This window comes from Strongylocentrotus purpuratus, unplaced genomic scaffold, assembly GCF_000002235.5.
Source record: "Strongylocentrotus purpuratus isolate Spur 01 unplaced genomic scaffold, Spur_5.0 spur5_scaffold_7, whole genome shotgun sequence".
NCBI lineage: Eukaryota > Metazoa > Echinodermata > Echinoidea > Camarodonta > Strongylocentrotidae > Strongylocentrotus > Strongylocentrotus purpuratus.
The window spans coordinates 27597593-27620926 of NW_022145613.1; the positions used below are offsets into that span (position 1 = coordinate 27597593).

Below are 23334 nucleotides of genomic sequence, written 5' to 3' on the forward strand. Positions count from 1 at the left end.
ATCACATGGTAGCTGAATTACGACAGAAATTCTGGGTGGTAGGAGCTGGAGTTTTAGCACGAAACATAGCAAGGAAATGCATTATTTGCAGAAAGAACCAAGGAAAGGCTGGTCATCAGAAAATGGCAGAACTTCCAAGAAGTCGAGTTCAGAGCGACGAGCCGGCGTTCACCAGAGTTGGCATGGACTATTTTGGTCCTTTTGAAATAAAGTGTGGAAGAAGCATAAGGAAAAGATATGGCGTAATCTTCACATGCCTGTCCTGCAGAGGGGTGCACATTGAAGTTGCATCGAGTCTAGACACAAGCTCCTGTATTGAGGCTATTCGTCGCTTCATCAGCCGCCGAGGACCTATGAAAGAGATGTTCTCGGATAATGGTACAAATTTAGTAGGAGCTGAAAGGGAACTGAAGCAGGCGTTAAAGGAGCTGAATCAAGACCAGCTGATCAACTTTCATGCAAACCATGGCATGAAATGGCATTTCAATCCTCCTGCTGCTTCCCATCAGGGGGGAGTATGGGAACGCCAAATTAGAACAGTCAGAAAGATACTGTGTGCAGTCATGAGAGAGCAGTATCTAAAGTCCTACCAGAATGAGGAGCAGCTCCATACATTCATGTGTGAAGTGGAGGCCATCATAAATAGTAGGCCTCTTACCCGATGTTCAGACAACCCAAATGATCTGGATGTAATCTCACCAAACAGCTTGCTGACTATGAAGGGTTCAACGACGCTACCTCCAGGGATCTTCGACGACAAGGACATCTACGCAAAGAAGCGGTGGAAACAGATGCAGTACTTGGCAGACCTATTCTGGAAGAGGTGGGTGCGAGAGTACCTGCCTTCTCTACAACGCCGACAAAAGTGGCTGCAGCCAAGTCGTAACCTTCAGGTGGGGGACATTGTACTCGTCATAGACGAAACAGCGCACAGATGTTCCTGGTCCATGGCCCGAGTGCAAGAGGTTATGCCAGACAACAAGGGGTTCGTCCGCAGAGCGAAAGTGAAAACTGCAACAACATCGCTAGTAAGGCCAGTAACCAAGTTGTGTATTCTACTGGAGCAGGAAATTTGAATGGAGTTTGTCTCAAATTTATGAAAGGATCTACATGTATAATATGTGAAAGTGCCTTTAAATGGATGTGCTTTGAATCATTATTGGAGGAGGATATCAAGCAAATGAAGCAATTTGTGTTTGGATCAAGCGAACAAGTGGAATTCAGAGCGCCAGTGAAATTTTGTGTTTGTGTTAAAGTGAAAAGTAAAATATTAATAGCCATTTGGCTAGTAATTGGTAATCATTTGTGATAATGAGCCAATACAGGATCAAATCATGTTTAATCGCGAATTTGTATTGGATTAATATATGTTTTATCGCGAATTTGCATTGGATCAACATATGTCAAGTCGCGAATTTACACAGGATGATTTTGTCAACACGCGAATTGCAAGAGAGCAAAGTTTTACGCGATTTCAAGAGAGGACGCTTCCATGAAAGGATGTCAATTTAAGACATTTAATTATGATAAGTCAGCACCGAATATTGTTTATGCTTTGCAAGAACGATAAAGGATATGAACATGAACTGGAACGAACTATTGAACTTTCAAACTGTTTAAGTTGAACTCTGTGAAATGCTATTCATGACTGAAATGTTCGTTTTGAAATTTGATGTTTTATACTCATACATGTACATGTATATATGTAAGTTTGTTGAGTTTCAATATTTCTTTGTGTTATCACAATTGGGATGTTTAAATTGAGGATGATGGAACATACATGTACACAAATAATTAAAAGAATATTTTGTTAAAAATTTGTTCAAGGTAATGATTGAATTAGCCTCAGAGTTAAAATCAGATACATTTTGTTAATATAAAACATACCAGAAAGAGAGAACTCAAATAGGGTTAAAGGGAGAAAGTGTTTTGAAAACAGTGTATTTGTTGACATAGAAAGTTAGAAATTTCATTTCATTAGATGTTCAGAACATTAACATGAATGAAAAGATTTAAATATATGTGTATGCACTCTGCAGTGTAGAGCATTATAAGGAAGTTCAGATTGTGTTATATTTAAATTGAGGATTAACATGTTTAAGTGAAGTAAGGAATGTTATTTAGTTTTATGTGCAAATGGCAAGGATATTTGCATGTGCTTAGTAGTCAATCCACAATGTGACTTCAGTCATGCAGGTAAACTTCGGACAGATTGATATATGCAAATAGAAAGAACAAGGTTAATGTTCAAGCGGAAGTATAAGTATTACATGTATGAAGATGGTATTATGCACAATGCTAAATATTTCCTTTTCTCTATTGTTTGAAAGTACATGTGCATCTACGTTATTTCGATGTTCCTTTATGTTGATGTACATGTACATCAGTTCAGTTCAATTGAAGGTGTTCAGAAATTGTTTTATGTTTAAGTAAAAACAAAAGGAAAAATGTTAAAGGTAGTAAATACAGCCACTAATTATTCTTGTTTTGGAAGAACAATTCTTGTGTTTGGATTTCATATTACTGGTCTATTTCCAGAGTTATTTTTTGAAAGGCAATTATAACGAAAATTGTGTTTTTGATAATTTAATTACCATAGGTATTACATTTTGACAAAAGTTTGACAGCTATGAGTAAACATTGAAAATATTTTGATTTAAAGGTATCATTGATTCATGATTATTTTGTATTGGATGCTTTTGTTGAGTTGATACAGGAATGTTTATAGTAATCCAGGGATAAAGCTCGATTTTGCAGAATTTAGTGTATTCTGTGCATTTAGATAGTAGAAATTGGCAGAGTATAGAGATATAAGTGTTACATCTCATTGTGATTATGATTTGTTTTGGAAACAGTTAGGTATTATATTAATAGAAAGTGTTTGAATTTAATTTTACCTAGGTTATGAGACAATATGTAGAAAATGGTCATAAACATTTGATAATACAGTTGGTATTTTGTTAATTTACATCAGTGCTGGACAATTAAGTTTTGGTTAAATAGATGTTAATCGTTGCATCCTCTAGCTGCAACTGGGGGAGGAATGTAAGGATCAAGATATAAGAAGTCAAATTTAGTTTTTGTTTTGAGGATACCGTAGATTGACTGGAATTGTTGTACAAACGTAGCTAGCTAGGCTTGTCACATGGAAACTACAGATATGATATGATGTGGGCACGGATTCAAGGAAGGAAAACTTTGTTTTACCTACTAAACTACTACTACTATTGCTACTTTGTACATTCCGGTGTATGGAAATGATTGGAGTTCAGTTGAGTGTTAATAAACAAAGAACCATGAAATTACCACATTGTCTCAAGGATCATATGTAGATATCTCTACACATTTGAAACACATGCATGCAGCATGCATACAAACTAGAGAGTCAATTTAAGCTTTAATCGGTCTTGTAATACCTGACTGAAGACTTATCTTCTGATAAGAACAATACAATTTGATTTAAAATCTGATTTAATTAAAAAAAGAATGGATTAGGGAATAAGGCCTAAACAAAATGGATGTTGTATTGCCCTATGCAACCGACCCCAAAAATTTGAAATCTACGGTCGGCTTTATAAAAAATAAAAAAAAGATTTCCGACCGGCCAACCCATGTTTTGGCACCTAAAGGGCAACACCTGTTTTTTTTAAGGTCTAAAGGAAGGTCATGCAAGTACAATGTATTTGTAAATAAAACATTTTATTAGTGGAAAAGGTTTGAAAGCAAATCCATATAAATGAAAAACTAGAGAAACAATCTTTATTGTGTCTTGTAATACCTGAATGAAGGCTTACCTGTTGGACCAGGCATTGGAGTTGGAGATGTAACACCTACAAATTGAAAGATGTCTACATTTTTAGAAAATGAGAATATTCTGAATTGAAAAGTAATACTATTATATTTAATTTCCTGAATGGCTGTGCTCATTTTATGCAACTCATGTAATAATGGTTTTAGGATTATACTCAAACTAAATATTCAGAGTTGAGGGCATATCTCATAGCATTTTTTAATATTACTTTTTAATCAACTTTTAAATTAAGTTTTTGATATTCAATTAATCCATCTTAATTTGTTATAGTAATCTTTTTTCTTCTTTCCCCCCCCCCCCCCCCTCTTTATCATGTGCCATATTCTATTTATAGAATTTTTAATTATGTACTGAGAGTAGCATGTGTGGGGGCATATGTCTCCGGGCAACATCTCTTTGCATATGTTCGCTCGTTCTAATTATGTACTTGTCTCTTGCCATGCTGTAGTGTATTTGTGCTTTTTTTTATTTTTTTATGAATGGTCGAATATATAATGATAATAACAAGCTAAAATGCCGGAAGACACTAAGAAAAAACTCATTCAGCCAGAGAATAATCAATGTGTGGAATGGTCTTTCAGCTAGCAGTTGTGGAGAGTACCACTATCAATCGCTTCAAATCTGGACTTGAGGAATGGTGGAAAGATGCCCCAGATAAATATGATGACAACCCTAACCAAAGAAAACCATGGATAGGAACAACCGTCTAAAGACTGAATAATCCTGGATCAAGTGAGTTACAAGTGAGCTAGAGCAATTTTACAAACCAAAACAATAGCAATTCAAAAAAATTAGAGTTTGATTGTAGTCCATTAATTAACAGGTTCTCAGAACGGTGATTACAAGCTATTTTTCATATATATATACACGTATGACCCTTTGACCGTGTGACCCCAAAATCTAAATCAGTTACGGTAATTGACTCTGCAAGATACTGTATAAGACACATCCCAATTTTTGGGGCCGAAAAAATGAAAAAAACTTTTTTTTTCCTTTTTTTCCTTCAAGACTTTCAATTCCTTATGTATATTATCAATCTATCTTTGGGAATCATCAAAAGTAAAATATTGGCTGTTGGTTATATTGCATGCTAGTTAATCAATGTAATTTGTAAGAAAGAAAGAAAGAAAGAAAAAAGCTGATTTTAAAATTTAAAGTATATGTTTTTTATGTTAAAGGAAAGCAAATTATTGTTTGTGTTATTGGAATAGTATGTTTGAAACACATGCATGCAGCATGCATACAAACTAGAGAGTCAATTTAAGCTTTAATCGGTCTTGTAATACCTGACTGAAGACTTATCCTCTGATAAGAACAATACAATTTGATTTAAAATCTGATTTAATTAAAAAAAGAATGGATTAGGGAATAAGGCCTAAACAAAATGGATGTTGTATTGCCCTATGCAACCGACCCCAAAAACTTGAAATCTACGGTCGGCTTTATAAAAAAAAAAAAAGATTTCCGACCGGCCACCCATGTTTTGGCACCTAAAGGGCAACACCTGTTTTTTTTAAGGTCTAAAGGAAGGTCATGCAAGTACAATGTATTTGTAAATAAAACATTTTATTAGTGGAAAAGGTTTGAAAGCAAATCCATATAAATGAAAAACTAGAGAAACAATCTTTATTGTGTCTTGTAATACCTGAATGAAGGCTTACCTGTTGGACCTGGCATTGGAGTTGTAACACCTACAAAATTGAAAGATTTCTACCTTTTTTAGAAGTAAGAATATCTTAAACTGAAAAGTAATAAACACCTTTTTGTTCCTAAAGATATACATATTTTGTCTAGATAACAAAATACTAATTCTGTAAGCCCTGCTATCATCTTTTGTGACAAAACTTTCAATTTAATTCTGTGTGTTGAAAATTTCAAGCGGATGTTTAGTAGGTCAAAGAAAAGAAACATCATCCTACTCGCAGACATGCTTTAAATCACAAACAACAACAACGCAAATCTGAATAATAACCTGAAAAACCACTTATTCTATTAGAGTAAATCATGCACAAATGTGCACAGTTTCTGTGTGCCTAAGGAGCAGCTTCGGCACAGAGTCTATGGGTTCTATAGACTAGGTGCAGTCTGCATAGTCTCAGAGTTCAGACACCGTTACGTAAGTACTATTAACTGACTGACAGGTGTGCAAGGATCTTGGTGAAGGAACTTACCAATGCCACATCAATTCTACCGTACATGTCATTTGAGGAAAGTCAATTTCCTTCCTGTGTTTCCTGGTGAAATAACAATCTTTTCCTTCAAACATTCAGATGTGGGTCCCTTACCGTCCCTATTATCTCAAAATAGGACAAAAATTACATCATCGACCAAAGGCCATGATCCCCTCGCCCTGAAACTAGCAAAATGGAATATTAAAGAGTATTTCCTTGGGAAGGATATGATCTAAAGTCTTAGCGGGTATTGATTGTATTGGTAAAGTAAAGCACTGTAAACTATAAAGATTGTCTCATTGCCGTCACCATGGATTTGTATGTTTGAAGCCGGAAGGACGTTGACTCCTATATTTTAATACAGAGTTATAATACCCTTCTGGTTCTACAGATGAAGGCTAATTTATTATCATCAACATGAGTTATTAAATGGGGTCACAGAGCAATGACATGCACTATGAACATGATAGACAAAGAAAGAGGACAAAATATACAGTTCCTCATTCTACCCTCAACAATTGCTGTGGTAGACAAAGGAACGTCCCTTCACTGCTATTAGGTAAAAATGTGTAGAAAAGGTGAATATGCATGATACACCTGTCCTATACATTTTTACATAGTAGCAGTGAAGGGATGTTCCTTTGTCTACCACAGCAATTGTTGAGGGTAGAATGAGGAACTATATATTTTGTCCTCTTTCTTTGTCCGTCATGTTTATAGTGATGTAGCTGTACTATGGAATCTGAGGAACCTATTGAGAAAACTACATTACTTTCATATAGTCTGCTTGAAGAGAAACATACCCCTTTCTTTGATTTCTGATTGTGTGTTATAAAGACAAGATATATCATTCCTACCTGTCGGTGCTGTCGATGGTGTCGATGCTGTAGATGCTGGTGCTGACATTTTAGCAAGTTTACAACTTGCAACCATGTACAAGGCAAAGAAGACTATAACGAGGATGATTAGAAGGCAAATAATGGCAACAACCAGCTTGTACAGGAGGCAAAACACCATGAATCTTGAGCAACAGCCTCCTTTTCCACTGCCCAATGGAGTGTTGTTTTTCCCTTCAATTTCCATCTTCTCCTTGTCTACTGCCCCTCCTTCTACTCCTTTGTAATGTCCAAGTCCGTCGTCGGCCTTTTGTGTTTCTACAATTGAAAACAGTCAGATGGCGTATGCTGAAAATGATTTTCGATCATGTTAGAGAAAAGTACGTGAATTGTCATAACAAACTGAAATTGAGCGGAACTAATAATTACCATTGGTGCTTGCACAGATGTCTCTTTTCAATTTACCTGACCGCAGTTAGTTTTGCGCAGATATTAACCAATGACTTGTCCAATTTGAATTTGTTATGACAATTAATATCATTTTGACTGACATTTATAAAGAAAACATCATTTTCAGATTACCAACTCGGGTAAATAAATTGGTTAAATTCCTTGAATAAACATAATCAATAACCTTAAAACCTGGGGGTGTTTCACAAGGACCAAGATCGACTTAAGTTGGACTTGAACCCCCCCCCCCCCCCCCCCCCCCCCCGGTACTACATTTCTTAGATTCATATTCTACTGTCCAACAAAGTAGGGTCCACTATGTCTACTGTGTCTTCTTTCTTCCTTCCTATTCTCTTTGCCTGAATCCGTTTTACCTTCAACAGGATTTTTTGTTTCTGCAAATATAGCCAGGTACCGGTAACTTATATAATAAGTAACTCTGTACGACCAGATGTCTACATTTTTAAACTTCACTGGGAGAGTTAATGTTAGCTGCCGTTTCTCTTTCTTTCTCTTTTCCCTTTTTTTTTAACACCGTTATAATTCTTAACATTTTCTGTAAATATTGTGATTATGACTGATTTTGTTGAATAAGTACAGTATATCATTGATCTGAGATTCTGAGCAAAATAAAAGATACCGGTAATGAGATTTATCAGGGCTGTCAACTTTGGGGAACTGCTTCGAGGGAGATCGTATCCAATTTTTTTTTTTTTTTTTTTTTTTTTTTGGGGGGGGGGGGGGGGGGGGGCTCAACAGGGAAGGAGGGAAGGAGGGAGGGGGTGTTGAGTAAGAAAACAAAATTTAAAAATCGAAGTGTTCACTACCCTCCCCCCCCCCCCCCCCCCCCCGTTGCAAAAAAAAATCCATACGATACAAGTATGCTGATTCATTTTACATATTTGGCGGAAGGTTTTTTCATAAACCGGGAGATTGCGAGAGAGCGGGAGGAAGGGCGTGGTGGTGGCAATCTCCCGCTACAAGCTGTTTGGAGAATGAGCGTGGTGGCGTGAGACTCCCTCCAAATGCGAGAGGGTTGACAGCCCTGGATTTATGCTTATATGCCGAAATCACAGTTTTTAAACCATGACAAGAAGTCTGCTGAAAGCATCAGTCCTAATTTTGTTATGGTTGAGAAAAATATTTGTCTTTGTTACATGTTGCTGTTGGTAGACCTCTTCAAATTTAATAATAATAATAATAATAATATCAATAGGCATTTCTATAGTGCCGTCTGTCTAGATATTCTTTTCCGAGGCTCATTTATTATTACCCTGGCTTTAGCCTAGCTGCCATTATAGCGCTCTAGCATTTCAAGGAAATAATTCCTGCCAGGTACCATTTACCTCACCTGGGTAGAGTGTGGCAAATGAAGATTAATGCCTTGCCAAAGGACATTAGTGCCATAACAGGGATCGAACCACAAACTTTGAATTGCAATTCAAGTGCTTAAACCACTCGACTACGACACTTCCACTTACAGAGTGTACCTTCATAATGTTGCAATTACACTGAACTTTTAAAGTAATTTTAAGTGAATTTTTTTTCCATGTCCAAAGAAGGTAAAACGAGTGTATCACACCTGTATTTTCCGGCATTACGGTGATTCGATGTACGAGGGGTGTTTCTGTCTGGGTAGGGTTGGGGTCACTTTGTGCGTCTTGTCCGTTATTCATCCAGCAGTCTAATGTAAATCCGTTTGGCATGCAAGTCCTCTTGGCTCTAAGCGTCTTCAGTGATCACTGTTTCAATGGGCAACACAGCAGAAATCAAATTCAAAGACTTTAATAAAAGACGAGAAATTTGGCCGTACCTATGAGAAATGATTGTGCTCTGAAGCATGGATGGATGTCTTTCTTGATTGATCATTAACTAAATATTTTACAAGGGTAAAAGGAAACCAACTGTCTACAACAGACCTAGATGATATGTTTACAGTCGAACAAAATTCATTTTCTTTCTTGTTACCTGAAATTATTTTACACTGACATGACCCTGACCAATGTCTCCTAATTTCAAAAGCTGGCTTTAAAAAAGAAAGAAACTTAGGAAGATATTGCAAAAGGAAGAAAGAAAGAGAAAAAGTATCTGGTAGGTCAAAATATTGATACACAGACAGTCATTGTGCCTTGGAATACCGGTAGATGAATAGAAATTTGCCTACTGGTATACTAAACTATAGCCCCAGGCCAGGGCCTGTACGTATCCTGAAAACAATGCTATCTTTTAATTTTTTATAAAACCACACTGTAAATGTCAATTGTATTAATGATAATAAACTGAAATTGCACAGAACTAACACCCTTACCATGCATTGGTACACTGCTTGCATGGCAGCTTTGGTGTCTATATTAACTTTAGTCTTTCCGTAAACCGGTCGGTTTTGCCGTTTTGCGCAGACACTTACTAGGCTTATATACTACATTATTAAAGTTGATACTCTAAGACAATCCCAAATACTGAGATAATTACATAAATAGAAAGCTTTTAACCCCCATAATAACACCAAATGGTGTCCACCCGACAAAACAAGTTTAGAATAATGAATTTATTCGAGTAAACTCTACCAAAATATCTAAGTCTGAAACCGGAAGTGCACGTAGAGTCGGGCCTCTATCCGTGACGTCACGAACGGGACTCATGGGCTCAGTGAGAGTGAATGGCAGTGATATCCCTACGTAAATGCTATCCTGTCAGAGCTTAGATTTGTTGTTGTTAAGGAGTATATTTGATGGATTTTCTGTTTTCATTTGAATGAAGAATAACGAAGCAACATTTTCCAGTCGCTGATTTCTTTTTATATATCCTCATATTCACCTATTTGGTAGAGATTTAAGACGAGGTTACTGCTTAGGAATTAAAGTTAAATCGTGCACGTATGAATAGGCGGATGCATTATATTGTCATCAGATAAGGTAAAGGAGCAGTTTTGTAAAACGAATAGGTCTAGAATTATGATAGTACTTATCATAAATGTGTGTGACTGCCTCAAAAAAGGATACAGTACCAGTTAAACATTTTATGTTGTAAAATATCAAACTTGAACGAGATCGTGCAAGCGCGCTTCCTCTATAATATTTTGGCGAGTGATGCGGCTCTTGCATGAACGTTCGTGAAGCGAGCAGAATCGGGAGGTAAGACCAAGCCGCTGCTCTAGGCGCTGCTTGCTTGTGATGGAACGTACGTGCGCTAGTTATATGTTTATTGGCAATTGCAAGAGAATGAAAGCGACGTTGCCAGCTAAGAAAAACAACTAACAAAGACTTGCTCCTGACTACCGGTGTCAGAATTGGTAGATGAAGGATCTTCAGGGCCAAGGAAGGCGAAAAACATGGGAAAAAGGAACGAAACCATCGGGAGATCGCTGTAGTGTATGGTAATGAACTGTGCATGGGTAGACAGCTACTGTTCACTCCGTGCCTGGGCCGATTTCAACACCAAAACAAAAATTACATGGTGAAAATATCGACTAATAGCACAACGTTGGCATGTATATGTCATAATTTTGAAAAGGGGAATTGATATTAATACTATGAAGTACTACTAGGGGAAGGTAAAGAATTGTACATAGAATTATGATTTATTAGACTTTTCAGCCTTTGAAACAAAAATATGCAGAAAATCGTATCACTCTGCACATGTTTGCTATGGAACATCCGGGTACGTGAATATACTCTTTCCCGGACATGAGGTCATAATAGTAGACCAGCGCCGTGACTGATTTTCTATGCAAAGAGAGGCGGATATTTTCAACATTTCAATTGAGGATTTCGAGTAGACGGAATTTTTTGTGTGATATACTAAGTAATTGAAAAACTTTAAAATAACATATACTTGCCGTAGGTAACAAATTAAGGGACATTTATTTGCTTAGAGTATCAACTTTAAATACTAGTAACCTGTCCCAACTCCTAATTCTTATTTGTTATGACAGTGAACATCATTTTGCTAACATGTTTTCACAATACCAAACTAAGCTAAGCTGGCTTGACATCAAAGCACTCGTCGTCTAACATGCCTGAGCTGCTGAGGCTGAGAATGGCTTGCAAGTTTGGCTGGCCTGGGGGTGTTTCACAAGATCCTAAGTTGAACTTATCTCTAAGTTGGACTTGACAATAATGGAAAGCTGTTGGCATCCTTGAAAATATTTTGTAAAAGTTATATTAAAAGGCATAAAATGTTTATTCAAATCATTGATTCATATTTTCTATTATCATTGGAGATTTCATGTTCTTGATTCTGAATTTATGAACAGTCTAAATACTTGAATTTTTGCTTTTGAATATAGATCTATTTCATAGACTACAAATGGCTCTCAATAATATTTAAGTCCAGAGTTAAGTTCGACTTTGTGAAACACCCCCCTGGGTAGACCGAAAGCTTCAGTCTCTATACCGTCGGTTGTTCCACTGAAACTACGTCTGGCTCCACTAGACCTCCGGTTATAGAGACTGAACGATCGCCTATGCCAGCCTATATTGAAGATATCACGGCTAGATTTTAGCCGTTAGGCCCCTCCCACAAACATGAACAAACTTGCCACGGCCGTATTGTTATGCCCCCAAAATCCCCCAAAATGTCATTTTACCTCGTGCATATCCAATTTTACATTAGGCCTAGGCTATAATACATCGGTTCCACTTACTAACTTGATTGAAATAATCCGTTTAATGGTCCCTTTTAAGGAAATTATGGGTCAAAATCGACATCCATGTTGAAAATCTTGCAAGCCGTGTTAAACTCTCGCTGCCGTCAATCTCATCCCTTCTAGTCTACGCCGAAGGCAAAAATGATTATGAAGGAAAAACTGTGATAACGCCATTACGAACGTGTAGATGGCGCACAGTTTTTCCTTCATAATCATTTTGCCTTCGGCGTAGACTAGAAGGGATGAGATTGACGGCAGCGAGAGTTTAACACGTTTTGCAAGATTTTCAACATGGATGTCGATTTTGACCCATAATTTCCTTAAAAGGGACCATTAAACGGATTATTTCAATCAAGTTAGTAAGTGGAGCCGATGTATTATAGCCTAGAGGTCTAGGCCTAATGTAAAATTGGATACGCACGAGGTAAAATGACATTTTGGGGGATTTTGGGGGCATAACAATACAGCCGTGGCAAGTTTGTTCATGTTTGTGGGAGGGGCCTAACGGCTAAAATCTAGCCGTGATATCTTCAACATAGGCTGGCATAGGCGATCGTTCTGTCTCTATAACCGGAGGTCTAGTGGAGCCAGACGTAGTCTCAGTGGAACAACCGACGGTATAGAGACTGAAGCTTTCGGTCTACCCCCTGGGCTGGTATAATAACTATTAACTAAATACAGCCTAGGCCTAATTAAAATGACTTGGTAACATTGTTGAAGTTTGATGAAAAAACTGCGTAATTGTGTATGAAATGTTACTTATTATATTCCTTTTACTGTACTAACCCTCTTCTTACATGCAAAAAATCCTTTAAAAATTCTCAAACCACAAAGATATTTATGATTTTCTTTGAAGGCGTCATTGTGAGACACCCTCTCACTTCTAACAGTAAATTCTCCCAACCATTTTTGAATTTTCCCCAACCGTTTTTCCTTGAAAAAAAGAAAAGAAAGGCTTTTACTAATCTTTCAACATCTAAAATGTCTGGAATCAAGAGCCGATTCATTGCTTTGTGACGATTTACATTCACCTTAGACCTATATATTTATATGTAATCAAATTGTAATAATATAGTTGGGAGAATTAAGAAACGGATTAGTCTAGATCAGTTTAGTTTTTCCCCGATTGTTTTCAATATCATTATCAAAATGATAATAATGGTATCTTTTCACTCAAACTTTCAGATTATCTTTAATTGTACAGCATCTTATATATATAGCATTGAAGACAGTAGTCACTATCTTTCTCCTCAAGCTTAGACTAGTAACGATCACGATTAATGACAAAAAAATCAATCGAAAATGAGTAATGACTTCATTTCTATTCATCACTACTTTCAAAGTTCTAGCCAGTCTAGTATGAGTAGGACTCGGTGACGGACATCATGGACATAGACCTAACTGTTAGATCTACATACCTTTGTAACCTTGCCTGGCCCGTTAAACTGACTTCAGCTTCAGATCGAAGTTCAGAATCAGATGTCAACAGTCAAACAGTGATTGTAGTTCTACTCTTCAGTATTCGCGCACAGCAGCAGTCTGCACAAAAAACACCGCACAATTACGAGTGGAGCTCTAAGACTTATAGAGTCAATGGAATTGCATGTCTAGTTATAATGCAACATGTACATACATGTATGAACAACATTTACTGCACTGTACCGGAAGCAGTTGGGCGCGGTGCGATGGACGCTATGCGTCATCAAGGGGGTTTCCCCTGTTTTTCAGGGTTGCGAGTTATGGAAAGCCAACACGACCAGGGCTCGATGGCTGTGGGGTGGCGCAGATGGAGAAGGGAGGGGGTGGGGGGGGGGTCCATTTCTCAAGTGGGTGCAATGCTAACAGCGGGGTTTTCGTCTGGTACCAGCAATCTACATGGAAAAATGAACTAGATCTAGACTATTTAAAAAGAAAAAAAAAATCGTAGATCTAGACTATTCCTGTAAAAGCCAGCGTAAGTGGCGCTCTACTTGGCTCTTGGCAAAGAGATTCGATCGTACACACGTGTAGTCTACACAGAAGCGCCAGAAGCGCCGCCGCACATCTTGTAAACATGATTAAGATCAGAGCCACGCAGTCAAGATCAACAGTAAGTAGAACTAGATCTAGATCCTACCGCATCTAGTTGCACACAAGAAATGATGGTTAGGTCTAGATCTATACTAAGTAGATTTTTATCACCAATTTTGGCACTAGATCTAGAAGTCTAGCCAAAATTTGACCCGGGTCTCCGGCGTGGAAGTTTCTGTCTCTTTCGTTCGCTCGTACGCGTACGTAGCCTATACAGTTAGCCTCTGATTTGGGCAGGGCCAGCCAGGGTCGGCTCCTCTAAAGAGAGGAGCCGACCGAGAGGAGCCGACCCTGCCCAAATCAGAGGCTAACGAACGAATGAGACAGAAACTTCGGCGGTAGTTCAGAAGTCTATTCAGACTTTGACCCGTGACTCCGGCGTAGAGATCGATAGAACAAACCGTACCGAAAATTGATTTAAACTTAAAGCTAAACTTCTAAAGTCCAATACGCTTTATCATTGACTCTCAATGCTTTGCTGGACCAGTTAATGGTCATGCGATTTGGCCCAGTTTTCGTAAAGTTACAAGCACTGTACACAGAAAGATGTATATGGGACTATAACCGCACATGTGCGCAACACGTGCGTTTATCTCTCACAGACCTTTAGGCTTTAAATAAACTAATTTACCAAATAGATCTAGGTCTATATCAATTAGACTCTAGGTGGTTTCCCGGCAAAATTTTTATCATCGTGTATTAGTCAAAACATATTCTTTCACATGGTTGGTAATATTAATAAGAGCTTCCATTTCACTTTTTGAAATTGGGGCGTTTCCAATACTGGTCGTCTTTACCTTTAAAGAGAAGGTTGAGTTCTATGGGAAGAGGTGAAAAATAATTTGTGAGCATTACTCATTCTTATTATGCAAGTGTGGAAGAAAATCAGTTAAGACATGTTCCCTGAAAAGCATGGCTCTTCAAATGCCTTCATATTCTAAATATGCATGTAACATCGTAAAAATCGGGGGGGGGGGGGGGCGGCTTTTTACGCCACGTGTTCGTGTAGTCCCATATACATCTTTCTGTGCAAGTGTTTGTAACTTTACCAAGACTTGGCCACATTTCTTATCATTTTGATGGCTAGTGTACATTCGACAACGCACGCACGTCTGTTATACTCCTGCTATATTCTGCTATATTCCGTCTATTTATACTGTTGTACTGTTTTGCAAAGTGAAATATCGCCATGGAAACGCCAAATTAACTTGGATGCAGATGTGCTACTGTTATATTGTGTTTTCTTGTGCAATTTGTGATGCTGTGAACCCGGTGCATATAGACAGTTTGATGCCGGACTAGAGTCTTGGTCCCACCTGTGACATTTTATGATGGGGTGAGCTTATATATGCATGTACATTGTGATCACTGTATTTTCTTAAAAGACTTTTTATCGAGAGACTTATATGTACTAGTATATCAACACTGTAGGACGCAATGACACAATTAAAGTCGAATACCCACTCTGGCAATCCAGGAGCTGAGAGTTTTCGTTACAAACTTCCGAAATATATGACTACTGCTGGTCTACGTATAGCCATACAACATCTTCACATTTCATACGAACGCTATGGAAAACACGGTGGAGAAAACCGTATAGACTATGTTACAGATTTATTGTGTCATATTTTACCTCATCTTGACAAGTTTATCTGTGAGCATTTTGTTACCATATATGAACACCCGGTACCAAGTGACACACAGGCCCAACATGGCGCGGGTAACCCCCAATTTTCCCGCCAAGGCGTCCCAAACAAATCTACTCAAACAGGAGAAGGGAGGATTGAAGATAATCAGAATGAAAACAATTGCAAGACCTGTGGTACAATCACAACTACTTTGGAATCTGTTCAAAACCAACTCCAGGTTTTGAATGAAACCGTCAATGGCATCATCTCGTCAACAAAAGGCTCTAAATCAGCTAATCAGACGACAACAGATGAAGCTCAAATCGATTCCGACGCAAGCACGGAGAAAGATCAGCATTGTAATGAACCTAATAGCCTTACAATAGATGATCAATTACGAGACTACAAAGCAAAACATCAGCTCCTGAGAGCATCAATGGTCACGATTTTGTTGTAAAAGAAATTGATAGCCATTCTGTAAAAAAAGCGACAGGGCCTGATGACATCTCTGTTAAAATTTTGAAAATGATGAAATATGCCACAAATGTAATAGATGGTCTTATTTATATTTTCAACCTTTCTTTGTCAAAAGGGCATTTTCCAAAAGCATGGTGCTTGGCCAAAATTCGCCCTATTTTTAAGGGTGGTGATCGATTATGTATAGAAAATTATCGACCAATATCCTTATTGTCAATTGTTTCAAAATTTTTGGAGAAATGGGTACAAAAGCATTTACAGACATACTTATTAAATAGCGATTTCTTCAGTGAAAGTCAATTTGGCTTTAGACCAAAGCATTCATGTGAAAGTGCTCTATTGTGTATGGTTGATGACTGGGCAACCGAAGTTGATAGGAGTAAATTTTGTGGGGTAGCGTTTATTGATATGCGTAAAGCCTTTGATTCTGTTAACTACGATGTATTGCTGAACAAACTTTCTATGATAGGATGCTCTGAGAATGCATTGGCATGGTTTAAATCCTACTTTTGCTTTAGGGATCAATTGACAGAAATATGGGGTAAATTATCCAATACAAGGTCAACTATCTCTGGGGTACCACAAGGCTCTGTTTTAGGCCCCTGTTGTTTACAATATATATTAACGATTTGGTTTCCAGTATAAAGTCAGGAAAGTTGTCATGTTTGCAGACGATGCAACTCTGTATGTTAGTGGTAGTAATCTTGAATCGGTTGAAAGTCAACTAAATTCTGCAATGAATGAAGTCTACAAGTGGACATCTAAAAATAGATTGGTACTAAATGATAAAAAAACGAAAGTGATGCTTCTTGGTTCTCGACAACGATTGAATACCTTGCAGGATAAAAAAATATCTGTTATAATTAAAGGTACCTTACTAGAATGTGTATCTGAAGATAAGTGTCTGGGGGTGTCGATTGATGATACTCTGACATTCAAATCTCATGTTACTTCTATTGCAAAAGTCATGAAACAAAAACTTGGCCTAATTAGAAGAAACAAGTATATATTTAATGTTGATCAACTCAAAAGATTATATTGGGGATTGTTCTCCCCCATGCATTATATTGTTCAACCGTCTGGTCATCTTCATCCGAATCTAACTACAAAATATTAAACACGCTACACAAGCGCGCAGCATATATTGTAAGTGGATATACTTGGGAAACCTAATCGGAAACAGTTTTTCGAATACTAGCCTGGCCTACTCTAAAAGAACTGTTTAACAAGTCAATATCATGCATGGTGTATAAATGTGTAAGTGGGGTAGCACCATCCCAGTTAAGTAGTAAATTTGTTCTAAATGACAATGTCTCTACACGTGTAACACGAAGCACCAACAGGTTGTTATTACGTATCCCTCAATGCAAAACTCAATTTTATCGGAGGACATTTGTACCAGTTAGTGTAAATGAATGGAACTGTTTGTCCGATGAATGCCGATCTGCCCAGTCCTTAGCCATTTTCAAAAAATGTATTAAACCTGGCAATAAATAGCTTTTTTAATGAAGGTGGAGGAGGGGGTTGCAGTGAGGTCAAATTCATTTTATGCTTGATTTTAATGTAATTTTTAGTTTGTAAACAGGTGGTAAACAGGTGTGTGTGTGTTAGCTTTCGTTACCCCTGTCATTTCTATATTGTTCATTGTCATTTTATGTTGTTTTTTAAACAGAGCCCTGTTGTAAACCAGCCTATTTTTAATGTTTTTAACAATGTTTTGTAATGATTTTTAGCTGAACATGTTACTCTGTATAAAGATGCGAAATAAATAAATAAAATAATAAAAATGATTCCAGAACCTTGCAATACACACAAATTCTAATATGCTAGATGATCAACCTTTTCTGATCGGTTCCACACCCTTTCTTTCACAATGCAATCGCATGACCAGAACTCAACTTCATCTTTAATCTTCACCAATTGTTCAAATTATATTATTAATGAATAATCTTGGTCATAATTTAAAAGTTGTTATGTTTCTTGCCTGTTTCGTGTCAATTTCTTCTTATCTTTGGAGTATTTCTCCTAGAAACAAAGATTTATAATATACACTTTCTCACAGGATTCACAGCAAACTGCTGCATGCTGCACAATACAATTGCATACCGTACCGACGGTGGGGTGCAGGCGCGCAGGTGTGTTAAGTTAGCGACTGTAATCTAACCATGCAATTCATTAATACAGAGCTGAGTTACGGGTCAAAGTCTGGATGGACTTCTGAACTAGCGCCGGATCATGTTTTATGAGTTTTACAAATACTAATCTATTTATGGTCTCAAGTTCATGTATATGATGCATTCTTTATTTTTTGTTAATATACTGTAGCTGCCGCGGTTCTAGCTCTCCTACTTTACAGTCAAAAGCTGCCAAGATGCTTTTAGATGATTGCTAACAAAGTCTGTTTTAGTAATTTATAATATGAAATAAATTTCCAGTGCCCAAATTTCACAATAGAACTTAGAAGACAAGGAGCAAGTTGTGATGCTGATGGATATGGCTTTCAGGGCCTTTTTTAATACTCTATATCAGACTTTTTGGAGGCTCTCGGCAGCTTTAATTACATGTACATTGATTACAGTCCCTTGTGGGTCATGACCGCTCTTAGCGGGATATAATATAACAGTTATAACCAAGTTTGTAAATATTTATATCATGTTATTTTTGTATGGTTTGATAGAGATGAGGAAATCACTTCAATTTGACTCGATTCGATTCTCAATCTATTCTTTCTTTCTCCAGGGATGATCAAATAAGGACTGTTCAGCCAGCTATTTACATTTAAACATCACCACTTGTTGTATGGGTGGATGACTCTTTCTGAAGAATTTCCCTTTTTCCACGAGGAAACTATCCATGATCGTTCATGATGAATCGCAGCAACTTCCACCTCAGCTGTAGGCTCTTCAAGGGAGCTGTTTCCTGTCTCAGTACCTGTAAACCATCCTCGGTCCCAGTGACATCTGGCCAAAGATGGCAGAAGCATGGCTTCCATAGCTTTGGTCCAGCCACGGTAGAACACAGTCTCCAGAAGGCTGGGACCCAACACAGTTTCTTACTTCCCAGGAGACTAGTATCAGAGAAAAGAGAGGACAAGGTTATAAGTTCCAGCTCTTCTGAGGATGCTGATTTATCCCCTGATTTATTAGCAAATGCAAAGCCATCTTTTATGGAGGCCATTCCTGAAGACGATGTTGAGGTGTTGGAAAATAGCCATGAATTTGAGGTTGACATCCTTGAAGAGACAGAGAATCCAGAGATCTTGGAACACTTTTCTGACATGCCCCTCATGCCGGAGACATATACCCTGGCCTCGTACGTGGACCATTCTGAGACCCTGCAGAAGCTAGTGCACATGGGCATGGACCTTTCCAAAGTGCAGAGCAGAAAAGGGGTGGCCAGCATGCTTATGAAGATGGACTTTGACCGTGACATAAAGGACAAGCTGGCCTTTCTGCATCACATAGGGATTCCTGGAGAACAACTTGGATGGTTTATCACCAAGAACCCGTTCATCTTAGGTGAAGATGTGCAGAATCTAGAAGCTAGGGTACATTATTTGCTGCAAAATGGATTTTCGGAGGCAGATGTTTCCCAGATAGTTTGTCGTTCCCCCTACTTTCTGAATTTTTCTGTGAGTATTCGTTCTTTATTCTGCTGTCCCTCAAATTTAACCAAATCTTACTTAAAGTGATAATGTGAGACCTTGTGAATGTTCAGCACCAGCCCCCCCCCCCCCACCCCGGGAACGGAGGGATACCATGCGTGTTCCCAAATTCTCTGGCTCGTAACAAAAGAAAAGGTCTCCTCGTATTGACTTTACACACCAGACTTTTGCTGAAAAGGGGGGGGGGGGTCGCTGGGAACACGCATATGCATACCCTAAATAACACTGAGTGGGGGGGGGGGGGGGGCCGGGGTTCAGCATAAACGAACATTCAATGCAAGTATGCAACTGAAAAATAAAGAATGAGGGATGATATCACTTCCTTAGTATAGTAGAGTGTGCACAGTATAATTCTGAAAGCCCATGAAATTTTTGTGTGAAAGATCGAAGTTCATCTTTTCCTTAGGCGATAGAATGGTTTACTAAGTTTACTAAAATATTCAAATTTTATGTATACTCTCTATATACAAAAGTATTGTTCTTGACAAACTCAAAGCTTGCCTGAGGCTTGCCCGACATAACAAATAATGTATCCAGACTGGATTCAAATAATAGTTCATTCATTAATTAAACTGGTTAATGGAATAACTACACTATTTGTACACTATGTAGTAGTCTTTAAACCGTACCTTCAATTAGATTAATTGTTTAATATTACACCCATCTTTCCTTTTTATCTTCAAAGGTGGAGAGAATTGACAACAAACTAGGCTACTTTCAGCAGCTTTTGAGAATTTCTGATTCCAACGTCAGAGAGATCATCACCAGGTGTCCTAGGTTGGTTGCATGCAAGAAGCAAGAATGCTATCTGGTATCATTGGGGGATCCTGTGGAGGAGGGGATAGGGGCCTAGGGGGGTCAATCTGTCATGAAAGTATGTCGCAAAACACATGTAATTGTTCTCTTTGATTGTTATGTGTTGGACACTGCTTATTAATGAAATGAAATTCTGTTTCTACATGTAAATGGCAAGTGGGACAAAAATGTTCATCTACTTCTAAGCTTTTGTGCCGCCCCTGTTCATTAATGCATATATCAGGGACTTTTAGAATCGGCTCTTTTACAAATTCTGGGTTTGTGTCTGGAGTCGGTCATTAGAGTGAAAAGACATACAATTATTTTTTAATTCTGTTCATTGCTATCGCCTATGCAATCCTTGTGTATTTGTTGCTTTCAGCTGGTCACCATGACAGTTTCAAGGCCCAAGGAGAATCTGTTTGTCCTGGAGTTCCAGTGTGGCTTTAGCAAGGATGCTCTACGCTCTATGGTGCTCAAAGAACCAGCTATACTGCTCAGGGGTAAGTATTAAAACCCGTCTGCACTAGTTTAGCCAGGGGGGATTAGACCTCCCTGCAAGGTCACTGACAGGTGGTTATCTCATCAAATCAGCTCTAAATTAAAAACATAAGAAAAAGGGGATCATGGGGGACCAACAGGCACTGATTAGGCATTGTTTGCTACATGTATATACAGGGAGCAAGTAGCTACAAGAAGTACAGTGGGTCTTTAAAGAAATACTACAATTTAATATGTTGGTAGTGGTGATGGTGGTAGTAGCGATGATTTGGATAGGAGTGTTGATGGTACGTGTTTATGATCTTTGTTTCAAAGATACATGTACTTTGCATTCTATAGTGCCTAGAAAATCAATTACAGTCAAACCTGTCTATTGAGGCCACTGAAGGAGAACAACAGAGAAAGTGGCTACTATAGTTAACTGCATCTTGCACAATTACGCGACTTGTGACCAGGCAAAGGACACAAACAACAAACCAATTTTCAAACATGTTCATTAGACATCATTTTAGCCCCCAAAGATTTATTTTGTGATATTGATTTGATGGCTGTCAATTGTTTGAAAGATCAGAAAATCAGAAATACAATTAAAATTGTTCGTCCAGCAACTACTTTAGGCACAAAGTTGGTGCAAGAGTGAGCGGTAAGAGCCTCGAATGTCATGAGCAGAATGGAAATGGAATTTATGGAAATAGCTGAAATGATAGCGTTTAGGATTGTAAGATCACATAATCTATTGTTTGTTCAAGTCGTTGCTAAGATTACTTTTAAGATATAAGGTGTCAGCAAAGAAAACAATACTAAGCTGGAAGAATTGTTGAATATACTTTAATTTTTAGCCTATTTTATGTTTCACTCAATGAGTTAAATACTGGGAATAAAAACCTCACTGAGGATAAGAGAACAAAAATAATCTATTGTTTGTATTGATACCTCACAGGAAAATTTCGTTTGATTGCAACCTTTGACTACCTCCACAATGTCATGGAGATTCCACACAAGCTGCTTCTCAAGTCGCCTCAAGTCTTTCTCGGCCAGGTCAACAGGGTCAAGGACCGACACAAGGTAAAGTTTATTGACCTCGACATGACCTAGGGCCTGTTTCATAAAACTTGTTATCTATAACAACTGCTAAAGTTCTATAACAAATTTGCTCTCAGCCAATCAGATGCCAGGAGTTCAGTAGCTTATAACAGTAGCTTGTAACTTTTTATTGATAACAAGTTTCATGAAACAGGCCCCTGATCTGAGTATTCTTTTTAATCTAGACGCAGGCTCCAGCTTGTTCGTGGGGAAATTTCTTTGACAATTTTGCCTTCAAGCTTTTTATAATTTTTGAATAATTTTAAAAACCTTTTGATCGGAATATGCAAGATGACTGAATTTTCTGCTAATACTGTATACAAAGTGGAGTCCTGTATCAGATATACATGTATGTAAAGTCTCTAGTAGGCCTAATCAGATGTTTTTTGCAGTTGCTCTCACTGTGATTATGGGATTTCAAATTGGCTGAATCAGTAATGTCTATGGCTATTTGCAATTAATCGCAAGCTTTACGCTTGATTTAGGGGATTTGCAACTTTCTTGCACCGCCCCATTAATTCGCTTTTATAAATGATGATGATGTAAGTTACAATCCTTTTTTTCTTGAATTTCTCCTAGTATCTGACATTAATAGGAAGGAACCAGTATAATCCCAAAGACCCTGGTTATGTTCCGCTGATGTCCCTGTTCAAACTACCAGATGAGGCATTCTGCAAAGACATCGCAAGGACTTCACTCCAAGAGTACGAGAGGTTTTTGAAGACAAGCCGTACGTGACACCTTTTCGTTGGCCGTTATTTTTCTTCCAGCCATACTCAACCTCCCTTCTAAAGGAACTGACCAGTAGATTTTGGACAGAGTTTTAGGAAGATTGCCACATTTTACTATGCATTAGGGCACCAAGCATATTTTTGATGTATTACCACCAAATTACGTCCTGGAAATAGTCTGTGAAAGTAATTGGTTAGATTCCTGGATTGGTTTGTTAAGAATTACCAGTTTCAAAGAAGAATTATAAATTCAAAGAGAAGGTTCATTGAAATTTGGATAATTTGGAAAATTGGCAAGTTATGCCTCTATAGATTGCTGGTTGATCTACATTTCCCACACTCAACCCAGGCAGGTGCGCCGGAAGCAGTTTGGGATTGGGGGGGGGGGGGGGCAAACATTCCAGGGGGCTCACCTTCCAGGGGCAGTGACGTAATGAGCAAAAACGTTTGGAAGGGGGGGGGGGCAGAA

General features: G+C 38.1%; 2 protein-coding genes across 9 annotated transcripts in view; one reads left to right on the forward strand and one right to left on the reverse strand.

Moving 5' to 3' along the window:
• LOC100891905 overlaps positions 1–13556 on the reverse strand; it is a 37909-nt gene extending 24353 nt beyond the window's left edge. For 2 of the 7 annotated variants that reach the window (XM_030974710.1, XM_030974708.1), the window contains exons 1-3: positions 13335–13553; positions 8851–9010; positions 6840–7136 (exon numbers count right to left, since the gene is read on the reverse strand). In XM_030974710.1, the coding sequence (XP_030830570.1) occupies positions 6840–7136; positions 8851–8974 (421 nt within the window). In that variant the 5' untranslated portion in view covers positions 8975–9010; positions 13335–13553. Of the gene's footprint in view, positions 1–3794; positions 3831–5472; positions 5503–6839; positions 7137–8850; positions 9011–13334 lie in introns of all 7 variants that reach the window. The other 5 variants (XM_030974706.1, XM_030974704.1, XM_030974705.1 and 2 more) reach the window with 5 other exon arrangements.
• Positions 13557–13929: 373 nt separating this feature from the next.
• LOC100891841 (transcription termination factor 3, mitochondrial) lies at positions 13930–22966 on the forward strand. 2 transcript variants are annotated; one of them, XM_030974633.1, is made up of 6 exons: positions 13930–14005; positions 18831–19722; positions 20441–20531; positions 20931–21053; positions 21992–22116; positions 22714–22966. In XM_030974633.1, exons 2-6 carry the CDS (start codon positions 18955–18957, stop codon positions 22870–22872), a joined length of 1266 nt encoding a protein of 421 aa, XP_030830493.1. In that variant the 5' UTR covers positions 13930–14005; positions 18831–18954; the 3' UTR covers positions 22873–22966. The 2 variants fall into 2 exon arrangements, with proteins under 2 accessions (XP_030830493.1, XP_030830492.1); XM_030974632.1 differs by lacking the exon at positions 13930–14005 and adding an exon at positions 14026–14060.
• Positions 22967–23334: the final 368 nt, after the last annotated feature.

Bases quoted from the DNA above. Each gene is read 5' to 3' on its own strand.
- LOC100891841 (XM_030974633.1), top strand. From the start codon at position 18,955: ATGATGAATCGCAGCAACTTCCACCTCAGCTGTAGGCTCTTCAAGGGA. The intron at 20,532-20,930 runs GGTTGGTTGCAT...TTTGTTGCTTTC, and splicing joins GATCATCACCAGGTGTCCTA to AGCTGGTCACCATGACAGTT. The intron at 21,054-21,991 runs GTAAGTATTAAA...GATACCTCACAG, and splicing joins ACCAGCTATACTGCTCAGGG to GAAAATTTCGTTTGATTGCA.